This window comes from Symsagittifera roscoffensis, chromosome 5 (genome assembly GCF_963678635.1).
Source record: "Symsagittifera roscoffensis chromosome 5, txSymRosc1.1, whole genome shotgun sequence".
Classification (NCBI taxonomy): Eukaryota; Metazoa; Xenacoelomorpha; order Acoela; family Convolutidae; genus Symsagittifera; species Symsagittifera roscoffensis.
The window spans coordinates 58,349,965-58,377,293 of record NC_087066.1 but is presented as its reverse complement, the minus strand read 5'-3'; the positions used below and the strand labels follow the sequence as shown (position 1 = coordinate 58,377,293).

General features: G+C 33.0%; 1 protein-coding gene across 2 annotated transcripts; it reads right to left on the bottom strand.

Annotated features, from left to right (window-relative positions):
- On the bottom strand, positions 1-27,131 carry LOC134846349 (uncharacterized). 2 transcript variants are annotated; one of them, XM_063863663.1, is made up of 5 exons: positions 26,884-27,131; positions 25,675-25,894; positions 18,679-18,874; positions 18,054-18,197; positions 1-333 (listed from the first exon to the last, which is right to left on the bottom strand). In XM_063863663.1, exons 1-5 carry the CDS (start codon positions 26,997-26,999, stop codon positions 92-94), a joined length of 918 nt encoding a protein of 305 aa, XP_063719733.1. In that variant the 5' UTR covers positions 27,000-27,131; the 3' UTR covers positions 1-91. The 2 variants fall into 2 exon arrangements, with proteins under 2 accessions (XP_063719733.1, XP_063719734.1); XM_063863664.1 differs by having other exon boundaries at positions 25,675-25,892; positions 26,857-26,956.
- Positions 27,132-27,329: the final 198 nt, after the last annotated feature.

Here is a 27,329-nt window from a genome sequence, read left to right as displayed (position 1 = left end):
GATATGCGTATTATAGTTGGGCAGAAAAGCGGCGAAAAGTTAATTGCAAAATTTTTTATTTTTGTAGGTTTATGATTTTTTGATAGGAATTTCACGAAGTTGGCAGTACAGTTAAGTATACAAAGCTGTCTTTGAAAGAAATTTTGTCCATGTCCGAATATTTGGGCTCAATTTCAAACTCGATCCCGTCTTCTACTTCTTCCGCTCTCAGATTCCTGAGAAAGGAGAAGTGTCTGGAACGTAGCATTGCCAGCCATGTTTCGTACTCAACTTCAGTCTGGTAATGGTGAAGTTCGATAGAGATCTTGTCCAGTCCAGCTGCTCGGATTTGCTCTAAAGTTGCAGAAACACAAACTTAACAAAAATGAATTGAGAAAAAAATAGTAAGATGCAATGATGTGTGCATGTGCAGTGATGTTTTTTTTTCACGTAATACAATGATGTGTGCAGGATTCAATCGAGGTTTCAAAACATATTTTCCTGTTAGTTTTTGCGTCCAATATCTATGAAATTCTAAATAACAAGAAGGATAGCTATTTGCGATGCAATTAGCGCAAATGGACCGCCAACAGTGATCTAAGTAGAGCGAGTAAAAACGAAAAACAAAATTGAAAAATTAAGTATTGAGTAAAAATAGCTGAATAATAAATGATAGATTTAGATAACAATTTCAGCTTCTAGTTTTTCTACATTGAGTTTCCTAAATAGATAATTGTTTGTACATAAGAAGATCAGAAATGGTGGAGCAAGTAACTCAAAAAAAATACTAGCTAATACGAAAAAGTAGGTTGATTGTCTATAACAGAGGTGGATTTAGAAGGCGGGGGGTTTGCTTTTTAGGCATATTATTTAGACATTCCATTTTGGGTAAAGCGACCCTAAAGTTTTTATATAGACACCTTCGGCGCCAATAAATTCTACTGTTAGGAGGGAAGCGCGCCAAAATGTGCCTAAAACGCCTTTATGGTCAATATAGGGTATTTATAGTGATTTAGGGGAGCTCAGAAAATCAATGTTATCAAGCATAGAACAGAAAAGGTCGACAATATTTTTCAATTTTTTTGAACCCCAAAAACCCACCCCCCCCAACAGCCCGGCAAATATCAATGAAATTAAATCTATCAAAAGAGGCAAAACTATCTTTCTAATATTTCTGGATCTTGGGTAGTTTGGCTAGTAGTAGATGTTGGAGGTGATCAGGGGGGGAGGTGGCTGACCTCCATGTATTAACATAGGCTATAGAGTATCCGGTCAGCCACCTATGTATTAAGATAGGGTATAGAGTCTACAATGTATAAGGATAGGGAAAACCAATAGTAAGGTTTTATGGTTTGTGTGATGGTAAGATAATGGTAAGAAAAACCTAATTTTTTTGGTTTTTGTGAGGAAATGTCTAATTTTTTCACAAAAATCTGGGCGCGCGTTACCTAATTGGGAACAATTAATTGTTAATTACGTGTAGATTGTAGAATAAAGGTTATGTATTTAGTTTTTTGGTGGATGGTAAGTCAATGGTAAGAGTTTTTGTGCAAAAACTTGGAATTTTTATCAGAAAAATTTTTTCGAAAAAATTCAAAACACGATAAGATTTTGTTTAATTTGATATGATAAAAATTTATTAGATACTTTTACTTTCTACCTATCTGAATCTATTCTGAACCTACAGAGACTTCAAAAAAAGTCAAGTTTTTTGAGAAAAAAGTTTAAATTACAAAGAAAGTATATAAATCACTGCATTGTATAACAAGTTTACCGCAACATTTTACATTTTAACATCATAAACCCAATATAATACAACATCATGAATAAGTTTACTTGACCAGATCAGTTCTTATAAGTTCAGTGGTTTTGTATGAATTCCATCATCTTGTACTTGTCTTTTTGGATAAAAATAGCTTAGTCCTTTCTTTGTCTGTTCATATGTGGCCACCATATGATTTCTAGTTCTGAATCCTCTGTTAGTAGATGTAAGATTAATTGCTTCATCAAGCACTCTCCTATACTTTGCTAAAGGTCCATCTCCAGAGTCTTCTAGAACCCGCTTATTCAATCCTTTGCTGCTAAATTTGAATTTGTCTGACTTGTTGTCATAGCAGCAAAATGTCTTACTACATAAACAGAGCATTTCTGTGCACCTAAATTCTTCTTTGAAAAGTCCCGGCTCCCGCTTATCATGTTTTTTATGGACACTACAACAGGTTCGAGGAAAGAAATTGGATTTTGCATCCGCCTTGAAGGAATCTCTGCAATCACTCTCCCTCATTTTTTCCCAAGCAGCTCTCTTCTGTGGCCACCATATGATTTATAGTTCTGAATCCTCTGTTAGTAGATGTAAGATTAATCGCTTCATCAAGCACTCTCCTATACTTTGCTAAAGGTCCATCTCCAGAGTCTTCTAGAACCCGCTTATTCAATCCTTTGCTGCTAAATTTGAATTTGTCTGACTTGTTGTCATAGCAGCAAAATGTCTTACTACATAAACAGAGCATTTCTGTGCACCTAAATTCTTCTTTGAAAAGTCCCGGCTCCCGCTTATTATGTTTTTTATGGACACTACAACAGGTTCGAGGAAAGAAATTGGATTTTGCATCCGCCTTGAAGGAATCTCTGCAATCACTCTCCCTCATTTTTTCCCAAGCAGCTCTCTTATCTGGTTGGATGCAATCGTACAAATTTTCTTCTGCAAGTGCCAAGTAAAGTGAGTCTGTGTCCATCTCCAACTCTTCAAATTTATTTACATCACAGAACTTGTCAAAGAAGTTATAGTAGAGTTCCAACATTCTCAGTTTTGCATACTGAAGTATGAAAAAACCAACAATGATGGGTTCTCTGTGCTCAATGGTTGACTCCACCTCATATAAGTCCTTCTCAACTGTGTTAAGTCTCTTAAACAGTGGTTCATTGATTGCCTTGTGAGTTTTTTCATCGTTCAGATACTTCGTGATTGTATGTCTGGATCTATCCATGATCTGATATCCATAGGAGGAATTGCCCAAGAGCTTCATTGTTTCTGCTACAACTCCTGATAGAGGGTTTTCATCTCCTTCTCTTCTTGCATCAACCACTGACTGAACGAAATTATTAATGCATTTCCGAGGAGAATATTCAACAAAACGATAAATTTTGGTGCATTGCAAGCCAAGTTCTAAATAAAAGTTGAAGAGAGGAGTTATAACTGTTCCATTTTCTAGCTTGAAGCTAGATATAAGCATTCTCTGTGGATGTTTCAACATTTCATTTTCAATAGCATAATTCTTCATATAGTCACCAATATCGTTTCTTCCAACCTCAGTGTTTTTGAAAGTTGGAGGAAAATTCGCAAATTTCGATTTCAGTTCATCTGGAACAACTAAGTCACACTGAACGTAACCAAAAAGAGATCCATCTTTTATTTTTGCTAGAAGAGAGTCTGTAGAAAGGGGTCTTTTGTAGGGAAAGTGGGTTCGAACATGATTTTTGATCTTGTCATTGGTTTTGAAATTTTGTCACCACTCACACTCCCACATTTCTTCAACTTTATATCCTTTCTCTTGAATGTATTCTCGTCTCATCTCATCCATCTCTCTCTTCTTATTTCCTCGCTCGATATCCTGTTCTGTTAAGGAGGGACGAGTTTCTTGACAAGAACAAAAGTGATAGTAGCATCCCATTGCCTCGAATACTGTTTTACAGTGATCACAATAACCGTCGACATTAAAACAGTCAATTTTCTTCTGTTTTCCAGATGTAAAAAAGCTCTCAATTTTACATTCTGGTCTTGATTCTTGATAGAAAGACATGACCATATTCTCAAAGTTGCGAGTTCGATTATGTCTAGCCTTGAATTTCTGCATATCAGTGTCAAGCTCCCATCTCGTATACAGTCCTGTTGGCATATCTTGACACATTGAATAGGGGTAAAGCTGGCTCGCATCAATTCCAACGATTGACTTACAAATATTTGATGAATCTCTGATAAAGGTTTCATCTACAACAGCTTTTCGAGTGAACACAATCGAAGGCCCACCGGTCATGTCTTCTCGTATTTTTTCACACAAATCTTTATCACTTTCGCAAAATGGATAAAACTTGTAATTTGTAGATCTGTGTAGACATATGTTTGCTAGATTTGGAAGTGTACATCCAAGTTTCAACATGTCTATTCCTTTGCTATGATAAAACTGAATCATTTTTTGCATTGCTTCCAGGGTTGGAACTACATCTTTGTTGTTGTACCACTGCAAAAAGTCTTTGAACACAGTCATTCCGTTTTTCTGCCAAGTTTGTTGTAAGTAACTGTAATTATCTAGACCAGATGCGGGTACAGTGTTGATTTGAAGCTTTTTCAGTGCTTGCTGTTCATCAAGTCCACTCTTCCTCAGTTTTTCATAATCAGTAAAGTCTTTGTCTAGTGGATTGTTGTTTCTAAGTTTACTGAAAAATGCTTCATATGGGGGCAGTCCTGGAAAATCAAGTTTGTCAGGGTTGTCAAACCACTCATAAGGAAAGAATCCTTTTGTTTCACTAGCTTTATAAGCTTTGAGAAATGAGTCCAGAGTTGTTGCTCCACCCAGAAATTTCATAATGCCAAGAAATTGTACATCTCCAAACTTGAAAGATATAAAATCATTTGCTTTTTTGATAACGGATGTTTCTTGCTCTTTATCGCGAATCAAATAAGGGATTAAGTAGGACTTGATCAAATTTAAGTCATATCTACCACTGTTAAATCCAAAAACAGGTAAAGTATTTATATATCTCTCCAGATGTTGTTTCAAATCGATGAGTTGATTTTTCTGAATTCGCAAGAATTGTGTTGACATATCTGCTTCTTCCGAATCTTCAATACATTCGTCTTCGTACTCAAACTTGTTACTTGAAAAATTCTGGCCTCGCTCATTCAATTGATCAAAGATTTTTTTCATTCTTTCATTGACAGCAACTTCAATATCTTGGAAATTTGTTCTCATCTCCAGCTTACTTTTCTCAGCCAACAGCTCGAGTTTGCTTACAAAATCAATAATCAAGTTCTGTGGATCCTTGTTGTACAAAAAGATGGGTTCATCAATCAGATTTGATGATATAGAGACTGAAATGGGGACATGTTTTCCAATCCAGGTAGTAGTTTGTGTTTCTTTTAGCTCTTCTGTAGGAACACAAATCGACTCAAAATCGAAAATTGCTAGGTTTTTGAAGAGTTTTTAATCATCGGAAACTGGAAGATTGAATCCTTCTAGCTTTTCAAACAGGGTTTCGCGAAGCTCATATACGTTCTTTGGGTAAATATGTTTCACACGATCCTTACATCTCAGAAGATGTTTGTTGAGAAACTCGGATCTTTTGAAGAAACTATCACAACTAGGGCACCGGAAACACTTAAAGAAGCTATCTATATTATTTGCATGAATGATATGATTGTTGAATCTCAGTAATTTGACTGTTTTATCAAATCCACCAATACTTCTTCGTGCTAGTTCTCCCACATATTCTCCCTCTTGAATATCAAAATCGTAAATAAAGATGTTGCGTCCAATTATTTCCTCGACAACAGGTAAGTCTTCAACGGAAACTCCACGAAAATTCTTAGGATCATAACCAGATTTTGTTATGAATTCTGTAAAATATCTGGAGGTGTGAGTGTCGAGATCATTGTGTCCGTTCATGTACATGGCCAATGCGCGGAATAGACACAAATGATCTTTGTAAGGTTCCTTGTCCTTGTTAGATAAAAGACAGTTAACAGAATGGTTTTTCAGTAGAGGTTCGGGTAAGACAGAATCTTGACATCCTATTGGGATGTTTTTCAGCAAAGCAGCAAAAATTGTAACGTTAGTAATCAACTTGAATCGCCACTTTGTGTTCTGGCGTTCTTGAGTACATTGTTCCGCAATATCAAATTTTTCTACTTTTCCTTGGATTGTTATCAAATCCGCTTTCGAACAAAGTAAGTGGGATTTTTCAAACAGAGTAGTGTTTTCATGAGCGTAGAAATATCGATATTCACCAGTCTCAATATTTTGAAGAACAAAACCCAGAGCAATATTGATTTTTGCGGCAGAGTCGAGCTTGTTGAAGACTTCTTCAACTTTCTCGTTAATGATTTTAGTATCTAAATTGGACATTTGGAAGTTAAATACCTTATGTCTCCCATTTTCCATCTCCGTATCCACCAGAAAATGTTGACATGCACGAAGTTCCTCTTTCAATTTTTCACCATCGTCCCCCTCATCCTCCACAATTTTGTTCAAGTCGGCTACCGTATCACTAGGCTTCCGTTGTTTCGCTCCATGTTCCTTTCTCCGATGTTGCTGGAGAGAGTAGTAACTCGGGAACTCTTGCTCACAAGAAGAACACACCGTTGATTGCTTGGAACTTGCTGGAGCATGTTTCTTAGCAACATGATAGTTCATTTCTTGTTGATTGTAAGTGGAATACTTACATTCAGCACAAGAAACAATTCCTTTAGCACATCTTTTTTGATGTCTCGCAGCATCAGATCTCCTGTATTCCTGACCACAATCCTCACATTTGACTTTCTCGTTTCGGTTAAGGGCAGGCATTATCTAAAAAAATTGGGACTTTAGAAATGTTCCAAATTTAAAAACTTAAAGTACCAATTGAATGAAAACACTTACTTTTCGTGAAGTAACGAAATGTAAAATTTGAAGTAAAATTCAGTTGACTGTTTCTGATTGGCAAACAAAATGAATGATTTAACCCAATAAAATAAGTGTATTTATACTATCAATGACGCCTACGCAATAATCCTTTTACGGTAATGACGTCATTCTTTGAATAGAAGTGACGTCACCGCCTACGCAATTTTCCTTTTATGGTAATGACGTCATTCTATATTTAGAAGTGACGTCACCACCCACGCAATGTTCCTTTTATGATAATGACGTTATTCTAGAAATAGAAATGACGTCAACACCCACACAATTTTCCTATTATGGTAATGACGTCATTCCTTTGAAAGTTCTAGAATTTTCCAGAAAAATTTTCAACCAATCAGAACTAAGCAGTTTCTAGTCATAACTTTGGATCCAAAATATTCATTTTTGAAGAATGTCAATCAAAAAGCATTTGAACTTCCTCGAATTACTCTACAAGAAAAAAGAAAATATTCCGTGTGATTTCCTTATTGATGAAATAGATGTAGATTCTTACTTTTTTCACAATTTTTTGGACGTTTATGTTGTCCAAAATAGAGTTCTCCGACTAAGTAAAGGTCTCTTTAGAGAAACTTACTCAATCAAAGAGTTTACTTTTGATTCACATATTGCTTATCAAAGCTATAAACTTACAGCTGAGTTACACTTGACTAGAAAAGAAATTTTATTTATTTTAGAAAATTTGAAGTTGATAAAAAAATCATACGATAATATTTCAAAGACTCTTTCTATTCCATATCCAACTCCCAAATTTGTTAAAACTCCCCAGCAAAGTGCTTTATTCCTCCATTTTTTTAAGGACTTTCAAAGTTCAAAATCTTGCATGATCAGGTTTGGTATAAGATTTCCAGAGATTTGCTTTGAAAAATTCATCAACTTTGAGTTATCATCTCAAATCTACATCAAAACTAAAGAACTTGAATATCTGCAGAAAAATCAGCAATTTCTCATCGATTATATACAAAAAATTCAGTTAACTTGATGAGAAGACTAGCAAAGATGCTACTTTTATTAATTTTTCTTCTTTTGTTACTTATATCGGCAATATTTCTTATTTTTACAGCAAACAACTTTTGGTCATTTATTTTTGCGATTGCTTTTGTGTATATTTTTACTTATTTGGAAGACTTAAGTCCTTGAAAGGTTCCTCTGATTGGATACAACAACTTGAACAAAAATGAACTTTTTTGTGATTGGAAACGACAATATGTAAAATGGAGCTTTGTTTCCAATTGGACACGAGTTTTCTATAAGAATTCCATAAAAGGAAACTAAAATCTAATTGGACACGACTATAATCCAAATAAGGAAAATTCATTCTCATTGGTTAAACCCACACATTCCAGTTGAAGGTACCCCTCTCTCTTAACTAAAAATCATTTTATTTTCAACTTAACTACCGTCAACTACCTCCTCTCTCAGCTCTAAATACAATAATTTCAACATAACTACCGGCAAATTTCTCCCTCTCAACTGTAAATCTTGCTTTTAATCATTTACTCAACTTATTGCTCAAAATGATCTTCTCAGTACAAAACAACAACCTTATGTTCTCGGTGGAATTTTTGGCTGATTTAGTACAAATCCAAGTGCGAGAATCAGTTTGTGGAGTTTTTCTGGCACGAATGGACATCCCAATCCAAGTCTGGCATATGGTGGAAGTGATGCGAAGGGATTTCAACGAACATCATATAACGCAAGTACCTCCTACAGAGAATCAACTTGGAGAAATGCAAATGATGGAGGAAGTGCCCGAGCATGTGGGATTGAACTACCCCGAAATTCCTGACTCTAGATATGTGGCTCAACCATTCGACGATTTCCTCTTTCCTTGGGAAGAGGGATCTGTGGACAACCCAATTACCATCGAAGAGGATGAGGGGTTCTCTGAGCCAAGAACTCCAGTCAGCGAACCACCAAGACAGCCACCAGTGATGGAGGCAAGACCAGCTTTGCGCTCCATTGAGAACTTGCAAAATTTTGAGAACTCAGCTGCTCGACAGCTCTTTGATTTGTAAATAAATTGGTAACTGTCTTGTGCTTTGTAATTTAATTTCTTTGTATCTAGTAAAATTATTTTCAAGAGATAAGAACAAAGAGATCATAGAAAAGTTCATTAAGAAATTTCAATGGTAAAAATTTGTTAAAAATTAAACTAATTATGCATCTGGTAAATACTTTTATAGAATTTTGTTAGAAAGATGGTGAAAAAATTAAATCAATTTTTGCAAGCATGTTAAAAACTTTACATTAATTTTTGCATCATGCAAAATTTTTCATAATTTTTTTACACACTTGTTAAAAAAATCAAAGAAAATCTCGCAACTTAAGAAAAATTTCATTAAATATTTTCGCATTTTAAAGAAAACTGAAAGAAGATTTTCTTGCACTGTTAATAATTAAATAAAATAAAAATCTTTGTTTTGATTTTGATCATAAAAAAATCTCTTTTTTGCATGTAGATTGATCAAAAATATTGGAAAAACAATGTATTAAGATAGGGAACAGTACTCAAAGTCAGCAATTATGAAAAAAATTTAGCATTAATTTAACAAGTTTTTTACAAAAATTTTTTGCAGTTTTTGCAAATGAATAAGAAAAAATAAGTTAGATTTTTGCATTTGTTTTCAAAAAAATCACGAAAAAACTTGCATCTAACACAAAATTTTGTTGAAAATTTTTGCACACTTGTTGAAAAAATCAAAACAATTTTTGCATCTTGTAAAAAAGTTTAATTAAATTTTTGCAAACGTGTTAAATAAATCAAAGAAAATCTCGCAAATTAAGAAAAATTTCATTGAATATTTTCGTATTTTAAAGAAAACTGAAAGAAGATTTTCTTGCACTGTTAATAATTAAATAAAATGAAAATCTTTGTTTTGATTTTGATCATAAAAAAATCTCTTTTTTGCATGTAGATTGATCAAAAATATTGGAAAAACAATGTATTAAGATAGGGAATAGTACTCAAAGTCAGCAATTATGAAAAATTTTTAGCATTAATTTAACAAGTTTTTTACAAAAAGTTTTTGCAATTTTTGCAAATGAATAAGAAAAAATAAGTTAGATTTTTGCATTTGTTTTCAAAAAAATCACGAAAAAACTTGCATCTAACACAAAATTTTGTTGAAAATTTTTGCACACTTGTTGAAAAAATCAAAACATTTTTTGCATCTTGTAAAAAAGTTTAATTAAATTTTTGCAAACGTGTTGAAAAAATCAAACCAAAATTTGCATCTTGCGAAAAAACATTTGACAAAATTTTTATTAACAAATTTTCAATTATTAATAGAAAAATTGATACGTTCACTATTTACAGTACCAAAACCATCAATAAAACAATCAACAATTTTCAACAAGTCAGTCTCATACTTTGAGTTTTGAACTTTTCGAATCCTTTCCAAAAAAGTAGATTCAAGAGTCTGAGTGGTCGCAAGTTCCAGATCAGAAATGAAAAAAATGCAGAGATGCTACTTTGATTAATTTTCCTTCTTTTATTACTTATATCGGCAATATTTCTTATTTTTACAGCAAACAACTTTTGGTCATTTGTTTTTGCGATTGCTTTTGTGTATATTTTTACTTATTTGGAAGACTTAAGTCCTTAAAAGGTCCCTCTGATTGGATATGACAACTTGAACAAAAATAAACATTTTTGTGATTGGAAACGACAATAATCAAAATGGAGCTTATAACCAATTGGACACGAGTTTTTTATAAGAATTCTATAAAAGGAAACTAAAATCTGATTGGACACGACTACAATCCAAATATGGAAAATCCATTTTGATAGGTTGAACCTACACACTCCAGGTGAAGATACCCCTCACTCTTAACTAAAAATCATTTTATTTTCAACTTAACTACTGTCAACTACCTCCTCTCTCAACTCTAAATACAATAATTTCAATTTAACAACAGTCAACTTTCACCCTCTCAACTGTAAATCATGTTTTTACTCATTAACTCAATTTATTGCTCAAAATGATCTTCTCAGTGCAAAACAGCAACCTCATGTACTCTGTAGAATTTTCTCCTGATCTAGTACAAATTCAAGTGCGAGAAACAGTCTCTGGATATCCCAATCCAAGTCTGGCACATGGTGCAAGTGATGCGAAGGGATTTCAACGAACATCATATGATGCAAGTTCCCATCACAGAGAACCAACTTGGAACAATGCAAAAGATGGGGGAAGTTTCTGATCATGTGGGAATGAACTATCCCGAGGTTCCGGACTCAAGATTTGTGGCTCAACCAGTCGACGACTTCCTCTTTCCTTGGGAGGAGGCAGGATCAGCCGAAAACCCCATCACAATAGATGAAGATGAGAGATTCTCAGAAACAATGACACCTCCAGTTCCACAACAACCACCAGCAATGGAACCTCGTCCAGCTCTGCGTTCTATAGAGAACCTCCAGAACTCTTCTGCTGCTCGACAGCTCTTTGATTAAATGTTTTTGTAAATAAAGGTTGTTTGGTTTTGACTTCGTTTTCTGTAATTAATTTCTTCAATTTCACTTTAATTATGAGAATAGATGAGAGGTTCAAGGTAAACCATTGAAAAACAATTAGAACTTAGTTAAGTGCTCCGAACTCGCACACATGTTAAAAAATTTGATTAATTGTTGTACAAAAATTCGGAAAAACACTAGAAAAACTGTACGCAAATAAAAAGTTACCTAATCGATATTGCATCTTGTACACACTTTTAGCTTTTTGTAGAAAAAATTGAAACACTTTTCGCATTTTGTCGAAAAAAAGTAAAACACTTTTCGCATTTTGTCGAAAAAAGAAAAACACTTTTCGCATTTGTAGTGAAAAAGTGAAACATTTTTCACATCTTGTTAAAAAAAGTAAAACACTTTTCGCATCTTCTCAAAAAAGTTGAAACATTTTTCGCATTATGTCAAAAAAAATTGAAACACTTTTTACAACTTGTTAAAAAATTGAAATGATTTTTTGCAACTTTTTGAAAATCAAAAGAAATATTACATCTTTCTTACATGATTGAAAATTTTTTTGCAAATGTTTTTGACAACGGTGATTTTTGTTTCGGTAATTAATGGTAACTTTGTAAACATATGAGAGAAAATAGATGGAATATCAGAAGTTTTTTATTGAAAAATTGACATGATCACTATTTACAAATCCATAACCATCAATAAAACAGTCAATTATTTTTAACAAATCATGTTCATATTTTGAGTTTTGTACTTTACGAATTCTGTCTAGTGTAAAGACAATCAATTTCTTGATATATGTATTGATATTTGTCTAATCTCTGAAGAATTTGGCTAAGGGAAGTTCCAATTAAAATTATATGAAATTTGCAATTTCCCAAGGAACAGAAAGAATCGTGAGTAGAGACGCAATAATCTTGGGTTACTATGTATTTTTCGTAAAAATCGTTGGAAACAGAAATAAACAATGATTTACTATTATAATCTGAATAAAAGCTGGGAAGAGCTTGACACATAGCAGCTGCCATTGGGAAAAATGAATTTTGCAGAAAATGGTGGAGTTATATAGTAGTAGTAACGCCTACGCAGCCTCCATATAGGGAAATCCTTCCATATTTGGTACTACTTCCATATATGGAAATGGCGATGACTCATACTGCTTACTTTCATTTTCATTTAAACTCAAAGTCATTTCTCTCATTTCTCCTCATCTGATCAGTTTGTTCTTCAAAATGTACTCGAGAAAAGTTGATAGTTCCAACTATAATGAATTTTCAAAAAATCAAAAAAGAATTGGGAGATTTGTTTGGTTCCAAAAATCCTACAAGGGAAAAATATGCTTGGAACCGTGCTTTCAACTATTAAAAATAAATGATTTGGGACAATTTGAAAAATCGCAACAAGTCTATCTTAGTGAAAATGAGGGCGAAGCAATATCCGCAATACGGAATACTATTATTCACGATGCTGAAAATCTTGGACTCGTACCTATATATGAAGCCAAATCTGGCAGAGAATCAACGATGGATCAGGAGCTCGACATCTGTAATAGAGTATATGAAATAGCAATGTACAACATGAGGAGGGTGTGTGTCACAATCAAGAAGTACAACGTGAGCAAGCCATCCTACATTCAGATTCGACTCTTCACTGAAAAGGAAAATGAAGACTTGAAGCAAGTTGCATATGTCAACTATACTTTGAATGAATTCAAAGAACTGTCCCAAATATTGGGAGACTTTATGTTTGTTGATAATTGTAAACCTCAGTAAAGCTTTGTGATGTCTTGCATGTTTAGTAATTGAGATATTAATGGTTCAAAACTATTTTTTCTCACTAAAGTGTATATTTAGAGCTATAATATCTGAGGAAAAGTCAGACAAAACATACAATTTTATCGAAATTGACATAAAACACTAACCAATTATGAAATGATTTTCCAGTATTTATTTATGAAATTACAGATAAATTTATTTAATAACTGTTTTTATCAAAATTTAGCTAAATTTTGCCTCAATTTAAGAAAATTACAAACAAGAATGTATATTTAGTTGAAAACATTATCATTTTTTTTAAAAAGATTTTTTGAATTTCATTGGTTGTTTTCAATTTTTTTCTGCCTTAGTTTGAGGTTTTTTTTGGCTACATGAATTTCCTTGAAACTAATTAGACTCTAAATCATTAAAAAATATTTACGGTGACTGTTATTTCAACATAATTTAAAAATGATAAAACAAATCGAGTTTTTTAAGTTTCTTCATATATTTCAGTAAGAAAAATGTTTCCATCAAAAGCGTTTTCAATGTCTGAATTGAACACTTATCAAATTTTAAAATTGAACTACTACAAAAAACTACAAAAGTGGTGGACAGATGAAGTTGATGGAGATTGTATTAGTTTTAATTTGTATAGAAACACAGAAAGTTCAATAGTTTTGTTAAAAAGATGGAGAGGAGATTACAAAAAAGAAGAGTACTGTCAGATTTATCAACAATGTTTTTATTTAGAAGAGTTAACTCAGATTGGGTGGTCGATCAGTAAAAAACAAAACAATGGAAGAGCCTATGAAACAGAAATTGGAGATAAGGAACATCAATTCGATTACTGTTTTGAATTTGATACAAATACAAAATCCAGATTTGTCAGAATATCTTTTGATCGTTTATCCAAATTTAATAGACTTCCGGTTGTTCATACTACAATATACCAAAAAGAAACGATAAAAACGTATATTTTGGTAATTTCTTTATTCACTGGTTAGAAATAGAACAAATCGGAAAAATTTTGATCGATATTTCAAAATTTGAATTGAAAATCGAAAAAACAATATAAACTAGGCAAGAAATCTCATTTATCAAACTTCAAATCTTAGTTATATTGGAAAAATTCAATAAAATTTATTGATTAAGAAATTTCATAAACATAGTCTGGTTCTGATCTACAAAGTGTTTAAAATCTGTGATTACTTCATTCTGATTGGTTATTAACACAAATAATGTCTGTGAAAGTATCCTCAAAATCAATAAATTTTGAAGAAATTGTTGAAAAATTCATGAGAAAAAGAGCTCAACTCTGATTGGTTGACATTAAATTTCTTGAAAATTTCAAGACTTTTGAAGCTCAATTCTGATAGGTTGACATTGAATTTGTTGAAAATTACATGACTATTGAAGCTCAATTCTGATTGGTTGATATCAGAAAAGATAAAGTTTCCTTGTAATTAATGCTCGATTCTGATTGGTTGATACGTTTAAAAATTCCATGATTAGATTGGATGATTTTTATTTCAGCTAGGCTAAATAGCATATCCATTCTGATTTTCTTTCTCGTTAAAAACAATTGCTTAATAAGTTTGCTGTTTTTTTTTACTTTTGATCATTTTTTGAGGCTATTCAACTCACCTTATCTAAAAATTTGGTACATTTTAAACCTCCCATTTAATTTTTCATTACTATTGAGATGCCTTCACTCAATAGAAACGAAAGAGTTGCATGTCTTGAATGTGGCAGGGATTACACTCACAAAGATGCATCAAGACATCGTAGAACATGTAGTGTTTTGAAGTGTTCTAATTGTAATTTTTATACTTATAGCAGCGAGGAACTCGCTAATCATTTCAAGAAGAAGCATTCTCAGCATAATATTAAATTATGTGCTCAGCAGACTCCAAACACACTTCAGGAAAAAGTAAAATTTTTAAGTTTTTTTTTTGAATATTAGTTTACTATGATTATTAGTTTTTACTGAATCTGAAAAGTCTCAGCAATTGTAACAAATCATGTCAATAACTATACAGTGTTTTCATTACATTACCTGAACTATCATTTTTTTTTTTATTCAAAGGTTTTGATTGATGTGAAAGACAGCAAAAATCGAGTTCAAATCGACGTGAAGCTTTCCATGGAACTCGATCCGAAAACTTTTAATCAACAGTAAAAACTCCCTTAGTTGCAAGCTTGCGGAGACTTTGTTGTGATAAATTTGTAGTAGAGTGCATAGCATTTGCTAAGGAGTATTTAAGTATGCGCCTAAAAATTGTAAGACTTGGATATTTGGAAAACATCAACTAATTGAAAGGTTTTTTGTAGTTACTATTTTAAAGTTTTCCTTGTTTAGTGCTTGTAAAAATTTGTTCATAGAGCAGAGCTTTTTATGCAGATAATGTGGTTTGACTTATTAAGAATAATGTTTTTCTATTGATTTTTTGATAATTTCAGAAAAGAAATTGATAAATGACCTTGAAAAAATGTATTTTTTGCTAAACTTTGAAAGTTTCAAGATAATGATACACATCATTCCAACTAAACATTTATTCTAAAAAAAAATTCAGATTTAAAACAGCATTATACAGTTATGAGCTTGAGAAAATCCTTTAAAGCTTTTTAGTAATGGGTTTATGGTATTAATTCAGCTTCGGATTATTGATCGTTCGTTGAAACGATACATTTTTCCATCTAAAATTCAATTTTCAAATAAAAATTTGCTCAAATTGGATTCATTTGGTAGAAAGTAGATGAAGCAGAAACTGAGAAAATGCTAAAATGAGATAGAAACTCAATTTAATCCTTAAGAGATTTGAGATACTTTTACTAAAATTTAGCTTATAAAGTATATCGTGAGAAAAAAAATCCAACATAAAAATTCTCAAAGTCTTATATTTATCCGTAATTCATTAGAAAAAATTGTTATCATTTGATATTTTTGGTACTTTATATGAAAGATCAAATGTTTTGAAGATAATTTTTGAAAAGCAAACCCAATTCGACATCTTTTGGAAGAAGATACATAAAGCATAAATCGAAAACTTGCATTCAAGATCTACTTTTCCTTGCTACACAATACTACATAGAATATACAACACTATATACAATACATTACTACATTTTTACTACATAGAGTTTTTTTCTTAATAAAAATTGGAAAATTACACAATTGTTCCAGTTTACACCTTGCTTTGCTGAATCAATTTTTTGAGACTCGCTCTTTCAGAAGTTTTTATATTGTAGATGTTAGGAACTAGGTTCTCTTGCGTATTTCCGGAGATTTTCAGATTATAAATAATAGAGCTGCTCCTAATTTGTTCTTAGATCGTAAAAATACACCTTTATATTCTCATTGTGTACACATATTTTTGAATGCTTTAACTAGCACCAATTCTTTCTCACTTGGATATTTTTGAGAAAATTTCCGTCATAAATTAAGAAAAAAAGCAAGTTAATAACTATTTTGCAAGAAAAGTGATAGTTAATGATTCCAAAATGTGTATTTTTGCTTAAATAGTTTACAATAGCAACTGAACAGGGGAACCTCGAGGAAGATTTTAACATTTTTTTTTGTAATTATCATACGGTATCAGTTCTAATTTCATCTCTGCTAGCAAATTGTTCGTTCAATTGATACTATTTTCCTCCTAAATTCTCCAGTTTTGACTAAATTTTCTAGTAAAGTGTGTTCAATAGCGAAAACATGTTTTAAACAGAAAGCAAGAATAACTTTAAAACATGGAAAAACTCTACGGAAAATCTTGAAAGTTATGTTGCAGAAGCAACAGAGAGATAATCATCAGTTATGAAGAAGTTTTTGTTGAATTTGAGCCAATATCGAATAAATTTTTGAGAAACATTTATCCCATTTTAAACAATTTTAGCAATAAACCGTTAATTTTTTATCAATAATCAGAAATTTCTAATTTTTAAAATGAAAAATTTCTCACAAGTTGTAATTTTTGTACAAATTTGGGTAATTCAATGAGAAAAAAATGAGAATCATGGAGTTTGAATCATGGAGTTTGATTTAGAAATTTCATAGGATATTACCCTTAATGTTCATTTGAATTGAGATTCCTAAAAATAATATCTGAACTGGACAAAAAAAAACAGTTAAAAACCAAAGTAAAGGTTCGAAATGGAAAATTTCATGTAAATTTGATTATTTTTTATTTTACCTTCTCAAAAATTACGATTAAGTTCACTGTTTTCCGGAAGTTTCAATATTGATTCTGCTAGTATGAACCTTCTTTTCAGTGTTTAGAGCATTGTATAACCAAATATTAAGCTCAAATTAAGGTAAGCTTCATCGTATTTCAATATTTTGAGAAAAAATAGTTTGAAAAAGTTATTTTTTTTATTCAAAATTTTGTATCCTTGTCTCAACATAATGCCAATTAACATACAGTCCTAGCTTATTTTTAAAATCTATACGAAAAAGTATGTTTAAAATTAGATCAAAAGCAACAATACATTAGCCAAAATTATGAGATTTCTGCAATTTTTTCCAAATACTTGAAATTTTTGCAATTTTTTCCAAATACTTGAAATTTTTGCATTTTTTTCCAAACACTTGAAATTTTTGCAATTTTTTCTCAAAAAATTTGATTTTTTTTTCGAGGTCTCTGTAGGTTCAGAATAGATTCAGATAGGTAGAAAGTAAAAGTATCTAATAAATTTTTATCATATCAAATTAAACAAAATCTTATCGTGTTGTGAATTTTTTCGAAAAAATTTTTTTGATAAAAATTCCAAGTTTTTGCACAAAAACTCTTACCATTGACTTACCATCCACCAAAAAACTAAATACATAACCTTTATTCTACAATCTACCCGTAATTAACAATTAATTGTTCACAATTAGGTAACGCGCGCCCAGATTTTTGTGAAAAAATTAGACATTTCCTCACAAAAACCAAAAAAATTAGGTTTTTCTTACCATTATCTTACCATCACACAAACCATAAAACCTTACTATTGGTTTTCCCTATCCTTATACATTGTAGACTCTATACCCTATCTTAATACATAGGTGGCTGACCGGATACTCTATAGCCTATGTTAATACATGGAGGTCAGCCACCTCCCCCCCTTGATCACCTCCAACATCTACTACTTTGGCTGTAAAGATAATTTAAAAAAAGACAAATAGGAAAAAACGTATGCTCTTACTTCTTAGGTCATCTGTGGACAGTTGAGTCTTGATCATCTCTTGTCTGGCTCCTTCGAACAGTGGCAAGTATGTGTGCTCCGGACGGTACACGATCAGAATCCTCCAGTCTTCTGGCAGGTTTTTGGACAAGGTTTTCAGCAAATCTAAAATGAGTTCGCGTTAGACCTATTTCTTTTGCGTAAATAGCCAGAAGTCGAATCCGAAATTTTGACGCTCGCATTTTTTGCCACGACCTCTCCTTCAAAACTAGTACATGTTGACGCGAAAACTCTTATAGAAAAAACTTATAATTGATTGGCCAATGAAATGGGCGTAGCAAAACAGTACTAAAAGATCATTTTTTGGGCAGTGAAGGGGTGGAACTCCTGAAAAAAGGCGTCAGACCAACCCGATCACTTAAAAAAATGGTTGAAAATTTTTTCCCTGTCAACTCCATACGTGCTTATATTTGCCTACGATTGTGCATATTTCATTTTTTTTCTAGGATACTGTTTTACATTGTTTTAATTTTAGGAACTCTTTGGTGATTTCCAAACAAAATTAATTTTTTTTGAGCGCGAACTAAGAAAAAAACTAGAAGAGATTGAGAAAGGTGTTGGTGAGACCCCCTGAGCCCCAGTTTACCAGTGATATGGTTGTTATTGTTGGCAATGGTCTCGGCAGTGATGAGGACCTTGTTGATGTGGAATACTTCAAAGTGGGACATGTCCTGGGCCACCAGAGTACTCTCGGAGTAGAGGGGCACTAAGGAGGGGTGCTGCACCACACACTCAGCCAGTTGTTTGAAGGGCTTCCCAATGCAGAATGTGTTCTCGTTGAACTACAAAAAGACGCAGTAAGATTTGAATTTTGAACTTAATTTTGAATTTATTCTATAGAAAATCCTATAGAAAAAGGTTTCATATAAAAACTCATAATCTATGATAAAAATATTGCACAAATTTTGTGAAAATGTTTAAAATTCGCTTGTTTTCATTCTTTTAATATCATTGGGATTTAGATGAGACTATCATTATGTTATTTGCTAGAGTTGAGTTTCTTTTTATAGAATTTTTGATGACTGTGATGTGAAAGGGCACAGTTGGTATTACACCTTTGCTGAAGCTAAGGTTCATAACATACTATCATATATTGCATTTGGATGCACTTTTAAACCTCAATGCTTCAAAATCTGTGCCCTATGACAGTTTGCAGGGTTTTTCAAAATTAATGGTGTCAATGATAGAATGAAAAAAAAATGAAATCTCTCTTGATTGATATGAAAGATCGTGTTTAGTTTTGTTTACTGATTTAGTTAAACTGTTCACGAGGGGGGTTTACTTTAGAAATTTAGGCTCTAGCTACAAAACTAAATGTAATTTTGTTAATATGTATGGAATTAAAAAAAGATCTAGAAGGTTATTTTGAATTGTTCTTTCAAATGTGGTTAAAATGTAACTTTTTTAACTAATACTTTTTAACAAAGCCTGACTACTCTTTTAGAAGTATGCTCCCGCCATTTTTGATGAGTCTCATTGAAAAACTCGTTAAAAAAATTGTCCCGCCAGACCTCTAGAATTATACTTGAAGTACTTCAAGTGGATGAAAACAAAAGGCAAACTTTTTTTCTCGTTAGATTCGACCCTAATGTTTTCTTTAAAATCAAATTACCACAAGCATCAATTTATTGACAAAACTTAGAAACTACTAGTAAAAAAGTTTCAGACTGACTTTTATATGGGACCATTGGTAGTTTTTCGGGATCATACATCTAAACGAGGTTCTTAACGGGACCATAATTCTAAACAAGTTACAAAGCCTGATATTTGAGAAAACATTATCTGAAATTCAGTTGCCCAAAATTGTCAGGGGACTAATGTATAGTAATTTTAAATTTAAAAAAATGCCGTATAAAAAAAACTAAGAAACGTTTTGCAGACTGGCTGGTCTGTTTTTTGTCTACTTACTGCAAAGTAACCACTTAATTTTCTCGCTCCAGTTTTAGTGTAGTAGGAAAAGATTAACATCTTCCCAGAAGCGTTAAGAATTTTTTAGTCTGTTTGGGGAGAGGATTTTAAGTTGACCCATGCAGGAAAAAATTGATCCTAGATTGAAATTGTATGACTCGCACTTTTTTCAACACGTATTAGCCACTCTAAATTTGTATCAGATATTTTTCTTTAATGTGAACCAGAAAGATTAAGAAAGACAACCATTTTTTTACTCAATTTTTGGCGTCTTCCATAGAGCCCGTTAAAATCAAGTACTGAAAAGCCATAAGACCGGCCTAATAGCTTTTGTTTCATTAAGTAGCTCATGTACAGGGTTGAAGTTCACTCGCTTGCTATTTTTTTAAACTCAAAAATCCCGTGTTTTTACTGTGCGCACTCCCGCTTTTTAACTAAAAATGTAACTGATTAAAACGGATTTCAGCCTATTCTTGTTTCAAGTTTCATCAGTTTTGAGCTTAAGTTGCATTTAATCATGCCCATCATTTTTCACTTTACATCCATAGCGTATGGTATCTTAACAAAAAGACTAATTGTATCCTCGCATAATTTGATCTCAAAAAATTGATTTGTTACAAAGGTTTTTTCCAATATCTGATTTATAATGATAATTTTTGAAGAAAACATTGCAAATTTTATTAGCTCAAAATTCGATTTATTGTAACCCTTTTCTTAATTTGTTACTTAAGTTTTTGCGCAGAATCTGATTTAAACTGATGTTTTTTTTATATTTTCGTTGCTAAGTTTCGAGCTAAAAATTTAAATTACATCGATTGTTTTCCTAATTTGTTACGTAGGTTTTTGCCTAAAATCTGACTTACAATTTTTTGCATGTTTTAATTGTTCTTTTAAAATGCTAATTTTATTGGCAGTGTCAGCAAAAAAATGATCTGAATCGATTCAGAATGCATTTTTTAGACGTTTAAATCGATCTGCTCAGGGGTGTTTTCTAATAAATTTAATTGGGTTTCACGAAGTTTCAGATGGATATAAATGAGATTCAGATGGATATAAATGGATATAAATTGATATAAATGGATGAATTTGTTTGAGAGAAACGATTAAATTGATCCAAAATTATCAAGAAATATCAATTTAAACCGATTTAAAATGGATTACAGTTCCTGAAATGTTCATTGTTAATCAATTTGTATCAATTTAAAATCTATCTAAATCGTTCCAAAACCATTTTTGTCAATGCAGGTAACCACGTAGAAGTGTCATTGATGATGTATAATAAATTCGACGCTTGATTTTTTCTCAAAAAGCATTTAAAGTTAATTTTTTTAAACGGTTATATTAAACGGTTTAATTTTAAATGGTTTTTTTTTATCACTTACGCGCATTTTGTTTTACAAAACATTTTTTGAAACTACAGCTCTAACCTACTTATTTTGAACATTTTTTCTAAGCACTTTGTTTTCACACACTCGCGCATTTTTTGTATGTATCTCCCGTTCTGGAAGAAAATGTTTCAGCTACATCCGTTGTGAAATTTTGAAGTAAATTTCAAAAAATTGAAGTATCAAAACCAGCTAAAGTAATTGAAAAATAATTTTTCAGTAGAATGCAAAATCTTTCTTTTTTTCAACAAGAGAATTCAAATCTCGCAATAATTATACAAAAAAAATACAAGAAAAATTTTTTCTTAAGCTATTGTTATTGCAAGAACTTTGAAAGATTTCACGCCAAAACCACTGCGGGTGCTAACAAGAACACATGCGCCGTGCTACACCCCAGAACAGTTGTCAAAAACCTAAAGTTTACAATAAAAGCTTACCGATATTAGATCTTGTTAAAAATAAATTCTGATTACCAAAGAAACAAGCCGACTATTTATGTCACATTTCCGCACCCGATCACTTGCCAAAGTTTTCCAAATTCTCTATTTTTCGTACTGATTTACGGCAGCTTTTTGTGACTGACTAACCCTAAAATTTTTGTGAACGCATTATCTTTGAGGAAGACCGCGCAAACAAATACGGTCTTTTTTCAAAAAATAGTTTTATAACAATTTTTTTTTCAGGAAAGGTGCTTGCGGCGCAGGCAATTTATTCTACAAGTTTTGGAGTTCTAGCAGTTGAGCTACTAACCTTAACATGATTGATTAAAAAACTTCTGAAAAATCGTTTTCCTTCGAAAAAAAATCCACGCAAGCGGACTTGTATGTTCTAATTACGTTTTTTTTTCACATTTCAAAAGTTTTAAATTATCACCTAGTAGGAGGAAGGGATCATTGCATTGAATCGCGCTACAAATCAAAAACAACAAACGGTAAGTTGCTTTGAACATCATACCTAATTGATTACATATTTTCGCCTATTAATTCAAAACGCAGCAATTAAAAATTTTGCGTTTTGCTCTGACTTACGAAGAAAGTAACAGAACCTTCAAATCGCGCATTTTAAAGCGTTGCAAATTGATTGATTTCAAGCATGCTAGTTTTTCAAATTTTTATACGTTGATATATGCCAAACATATAAGTTTTTGCTTTACATAGCGAAAGGGTGGGTGATTTTCAAAAAAAGTAATTTCGACTTAAAAAAAAAACGTTTCGACACTTTTTTGAAGTCATGCACTAATGCATAGACGTTAAAGGGCAGTGGGAACAATCAAGGCTTCGCCTTGATAGGATTAGTCTGGTCGACGAATTTAATATGAGTTTCACTTTGAATTAGTTCACTTTCTAAAATTTCACCATGCTAAAAACTTCCACAACAAGAAAAAATGTACAATTTTCCATAATAAAAACAGTTTTTGGCACTTTGACAATGTTTTAGAAGTTGCATTAAACCTGGTTGCTTGTTCTAATATTAATCACTCTTTGTAGAATTAAGAGAGACGTCTCCTCTTAAGCACTCTTTCACTTCTTTCAACGGCTGTAGAATTTCTCCTTTTTATACAGTGTTATTGCGGGGGACACTAAGACAGAGTAGTATCCACACTTCCGAAAGGGTAATGTTGGTGATAAGACTAAATCGGTCAATCAAAGGCTAATGTAACTTCTCATGAGGGTTGTGCTCTTTCCGGCTCTTCTTCACTCTCGTTTCTAGCTAGTTCAACCAATTGTGGGTACAAGAAGTAATTTTGTCTTCAATCGCCGAGGAAAGAAAATAATTTACAAGGCCCTTAAAAGCCACTATTAAAGTAGTTATGAAACAAAGCTCGCTTTTAATTCCGTTGGATCACCACCTCGCTAACTGGTTCTAACTGGCTCTAACTGGCCTCCAGCCGTGTAACTCGCTCATCATTTTTTTTCAGATTCTGCACTCTTTTCAACTGAGAACGAACTATAATGTCACTCAAGGGTATTCGTTCTTCAACAAACTATGAAAACCATTTGTTTTCTCTCTTTAGATAATTGTCCTCTAATTAACCGAGAACCAAGTATACTCTAGCTTAGTACTTAAGTTTCTGCATAAAGGTAAGTTGTCCGTAAATTTTTCGCTATGTTTGTCTATTTGAATTTAAGTTATACTTATGATTGTCCCTACAAGTCGTGAAAGTTACCGTGGTACCCTTGCGCAAAGTCCTAATTAAAATGTTCTAGTGACAACACAAATATTGAACGTCTATGTCATTAAGGGTATCTTCACATATACTGCGCAAATATCAGTTCCCGTTTCATGTCAAATCCAAATTTTATTATTCACCTAAGCAGCCTCCCAAAGAAATTTTCAAATTGAAATTTTACTTTTGCGGCCTCCTAGAGCTGGGAAGAAGTCATTTTCAGATGCTGCTAACACTGTTTAAGCTTCTTAATTTTTCGTCCTTACTCTATTTCAATCCCACCTTTCTCGCTATCAGTAGAGCGTAGCTCATATATAAGAGGTCTGATTTCACTATAAAGGCACTTCTGGGGAGCTAAGTATACATTCTGTCAAAAATTTTTATTTAGGAGACTTAATTATCGTGCCGCACTCATATAACTGCCAATTTACTCTGAGACTACTTTTCTGTGGTCTGGGTGAATTACTACAAATATCTTAACCATCGTTGCTAAGTTGAATCCATTGATTGCTTAGTTTCACTCTCATTCAATCCAATAGTTCAATATTGCAACTTAAAGCTAGATCTTTTTTATCGTCCAACTTCTTTTCCAATAGACATGTCACCTCTCAATCAGCTGTAAGGCGATCGAGAATCATTTCCAAGGATAAGGGCGGGGAACAGACCCCTTTCCTTAGGGTTTCCTATGCTATGATGCTGTTACTGTTTTCTTGCAGTTTCGACTGCAGAGCGCCAGAAGGTCATTAAGAGGTCACCTTGGGGTCACCAGAGGTCCATGTTCCGTATTCAGGGTACCATTCCCTTGAGGGTTCTTTCTATCAAATTCTAGCCATACTTCTTTAAAACTTCCCAAAAATCCCATTTTAAGGTCCACTATCAACGACGGAAGTCGTCAAAGGGCTCATTTGGCTCAAACTATAATACATGACGTTCTTTGTCATGAGCTGTTAAGTCCCAAAATTTCAGCTCCTTGCGTTCATTTGGGGCTGAAAATGACTTCGGAAGTCGAGATGTGGGCTATTTTCTGAGAGCATAATACTGAAAGTAGGGGTACAGGTGGTCCGGTATTCTATACTTAAGCTTCCATTGATTAGGTCTCTAACATGCAAAATTAGTGTCCCATTCCGACCGCTAGATATCCAGTTCCAACAGGGTTGTTTGCCCTTCCAGTGACCGTTATCACTTGGGGCAGGGGGTCCCGAGGGGTCCTGGTTTTTGCATATACCCTTTTCAAATTATCTTTAGTATCAATCATCTGAGTTTCCTAAGTAAGCCTCGTCAGTTCCCAATTAGGGGTAGACCATGTTAGCCTTTTATAAATCTTGCCCTGATTGGGATTAATATTTCTTAGTTTCAAACGATTCTGGACCCGATCGTTTGCTTACTTTTTTACTTATCTTACTGATTACACAAAACCTTAAGTTACGTGCTTTTCATAAGCCTTCCCGTTTTTGAAAAGTTATACTCTCTAAGAGGACTTTTATGTTGCCGAAAGTGTATTAGAATCACCGATCCTACACTTTTTGACTGAAGAGTAGCGAAGGTTTCAATTTCAATTGAATTTATTATAGAAAAGGACATTAACTTTTTGTATCGATTGTTTTTTTAAAAAAAAACCTCACGCATTGGATGGAGCAGGCTTTTAAGCTTAATTGGGCTAGCTCGTTTTATCATTTTAGGTTTTTGTATTCCTGGTTTCTATCAAAATCACCAGATGGTCACATTTTTCAAGCATCGCTTAATTGCACTTGGAGTCATTTTATCGCAGGGTTTCAATTTAAGCAATTTTGTCATCCCGGGTTGACAAAAATGCCATCATTTTAATTCATACAAAAATGGAAGAATTACCGATAACTAAATGCGCAAAATTCCATAAATTTCTTTAAAAAAAAGTGTGAAAATGGCATGTGAAGCGTTTTTGCATGGAATGGAACAGTATAATATACTTTTTCCTCAGTAAACAAAACTCAGTAAGACTAAACCAGATACTGATGCATACAAAATCACTTGGGTATAACCGGTTGCATTAAAAAAGCCCAATCGTACATTTATTAGCCCTTGAAATAAAAAGGTCTCAGTACTAATGTCTCAGAATAAGCGACTAACTGGCCTTTGATGTTACCTTAATTTGATCGCGTATTGCGGCTGCTATTGAGTGGTCATTATCTGTTAAATCAATGAACACATCAGTTTCATCCAGCTTCAATAACTCCACTATTCTGTTCACGTGCTCTGCCATGTAGGGCATCTGAAGTTGTTTGAACTTTTCATCAGCTTTGCTCAACCAGTGGTTTGTGTAAATGGAAGGAAACTCGTCCGCGAATCGTTTGTAGTCCGGATCTAATTGGAACACCTTTTCAAACTTTGCTAATCCTTTAATGCCCTATTTTGATAATTTTTAAACTACTTTTTGTTCATTCATATATCAAATCATGCTCGTAAAAATTGAGCGAAGACTACCTCGGTGCAAACCTTTGCCATTAGATTTTTAATTTTTCACAGCAGACGATTTAAAAAAGAGCGATAGTCCAATTTCTCCTCAAGAGAAATTATCACTTTCAACAACTTCTTACGACAACCATTTTTGACTGACTCAGTCTTGAAAATTTTTGAAATTTTTTTCAATTTTAGAAATGTTACCCACTAAATTTCAAGTTTGAAAGAAAGACTTTTTAATGAAAATTACGAACTTAAAGCAAGGTGAACGTTCTCCCAAAATAAATCGAGTGTCTTCAAATTGGTCAATAAATTTAACGAAAAAATTATCTAAGCCCTTATGGTACCTAGTAAAAAAGGCCAACCAGATACAAAACTAATTCAATGGTTAAACATCAGTGAATTTTGTGCCTAGTAAAGAACTTGCCCCAACCCAAACCCCCCCCCCCCCCCCCCAACTCCTGGTCGGGGAGGGGGTGACGTTATTTAAAAACGTCTTCTTTTTCTAAAGCTGCGGATTTTAAAGCGAAAATTGGCCGTGCAATCTTTTGAGCAATTTTCAAGCAACCATCCTAAATTCATAATAACGCCAACGTAAAAAAAATTTTGGTGGATAGCGAGCGCCAAAAAAACGCAACGTTTTGGTCGAAATCTTCCAAAAACTGCACAAAAACGGCACTTTCGGTTTCTCTTTTAAAAATTTTAGCATGAAAGCTTCTTCAAAAGTGTTTTTGGCAAAACTCTGAAAATCATTGTTGGTTGGCTTAAATAAGAATGGTTAACTTTTCTGAAACTTTTTAGAAATCAACCCGTCTCTCGAAAACTTTTTTGATCCGCGCGTGTTGGCAATATATTTTTCCGTTAATACCAAATAGAGTGGTTTAAGAAGGTTCCTTGTAGAATTTCACTCCAGGTACGCGTGTTGCCCTCCATCTGGAAAACAGCTGCAGTTTCTCCCGGGTTGAACTTGTAATAACTTCGGCTCTTCTTTACAAAACCTCTCAGAGTCATCGATAGAACATCGCAACGATAAAAATGTGTTTGAAAGTACACAAACAGCTAAAAAAAACTTCAATTGACAGCTAAGTATAAATCTCAATTGTTTGAATACAGCACGATTTTATTTTGTAAAGATAAAAGACAACGCGAAAAATTACAGGTGGCAAATCGTTGAAAAATAAAACTGTTTAATTATGAATCAAGTAAAACTATTATTTTGGTCAGTTTTATCAAGTGTAATAAAATTATACAACATTCAGAATCACTCGCAAGTAGTTCTTATGACCACTAGACGAAGTGGGAACTAACTATGCCACATTTTTGTTTTTTCATTGCCATTTT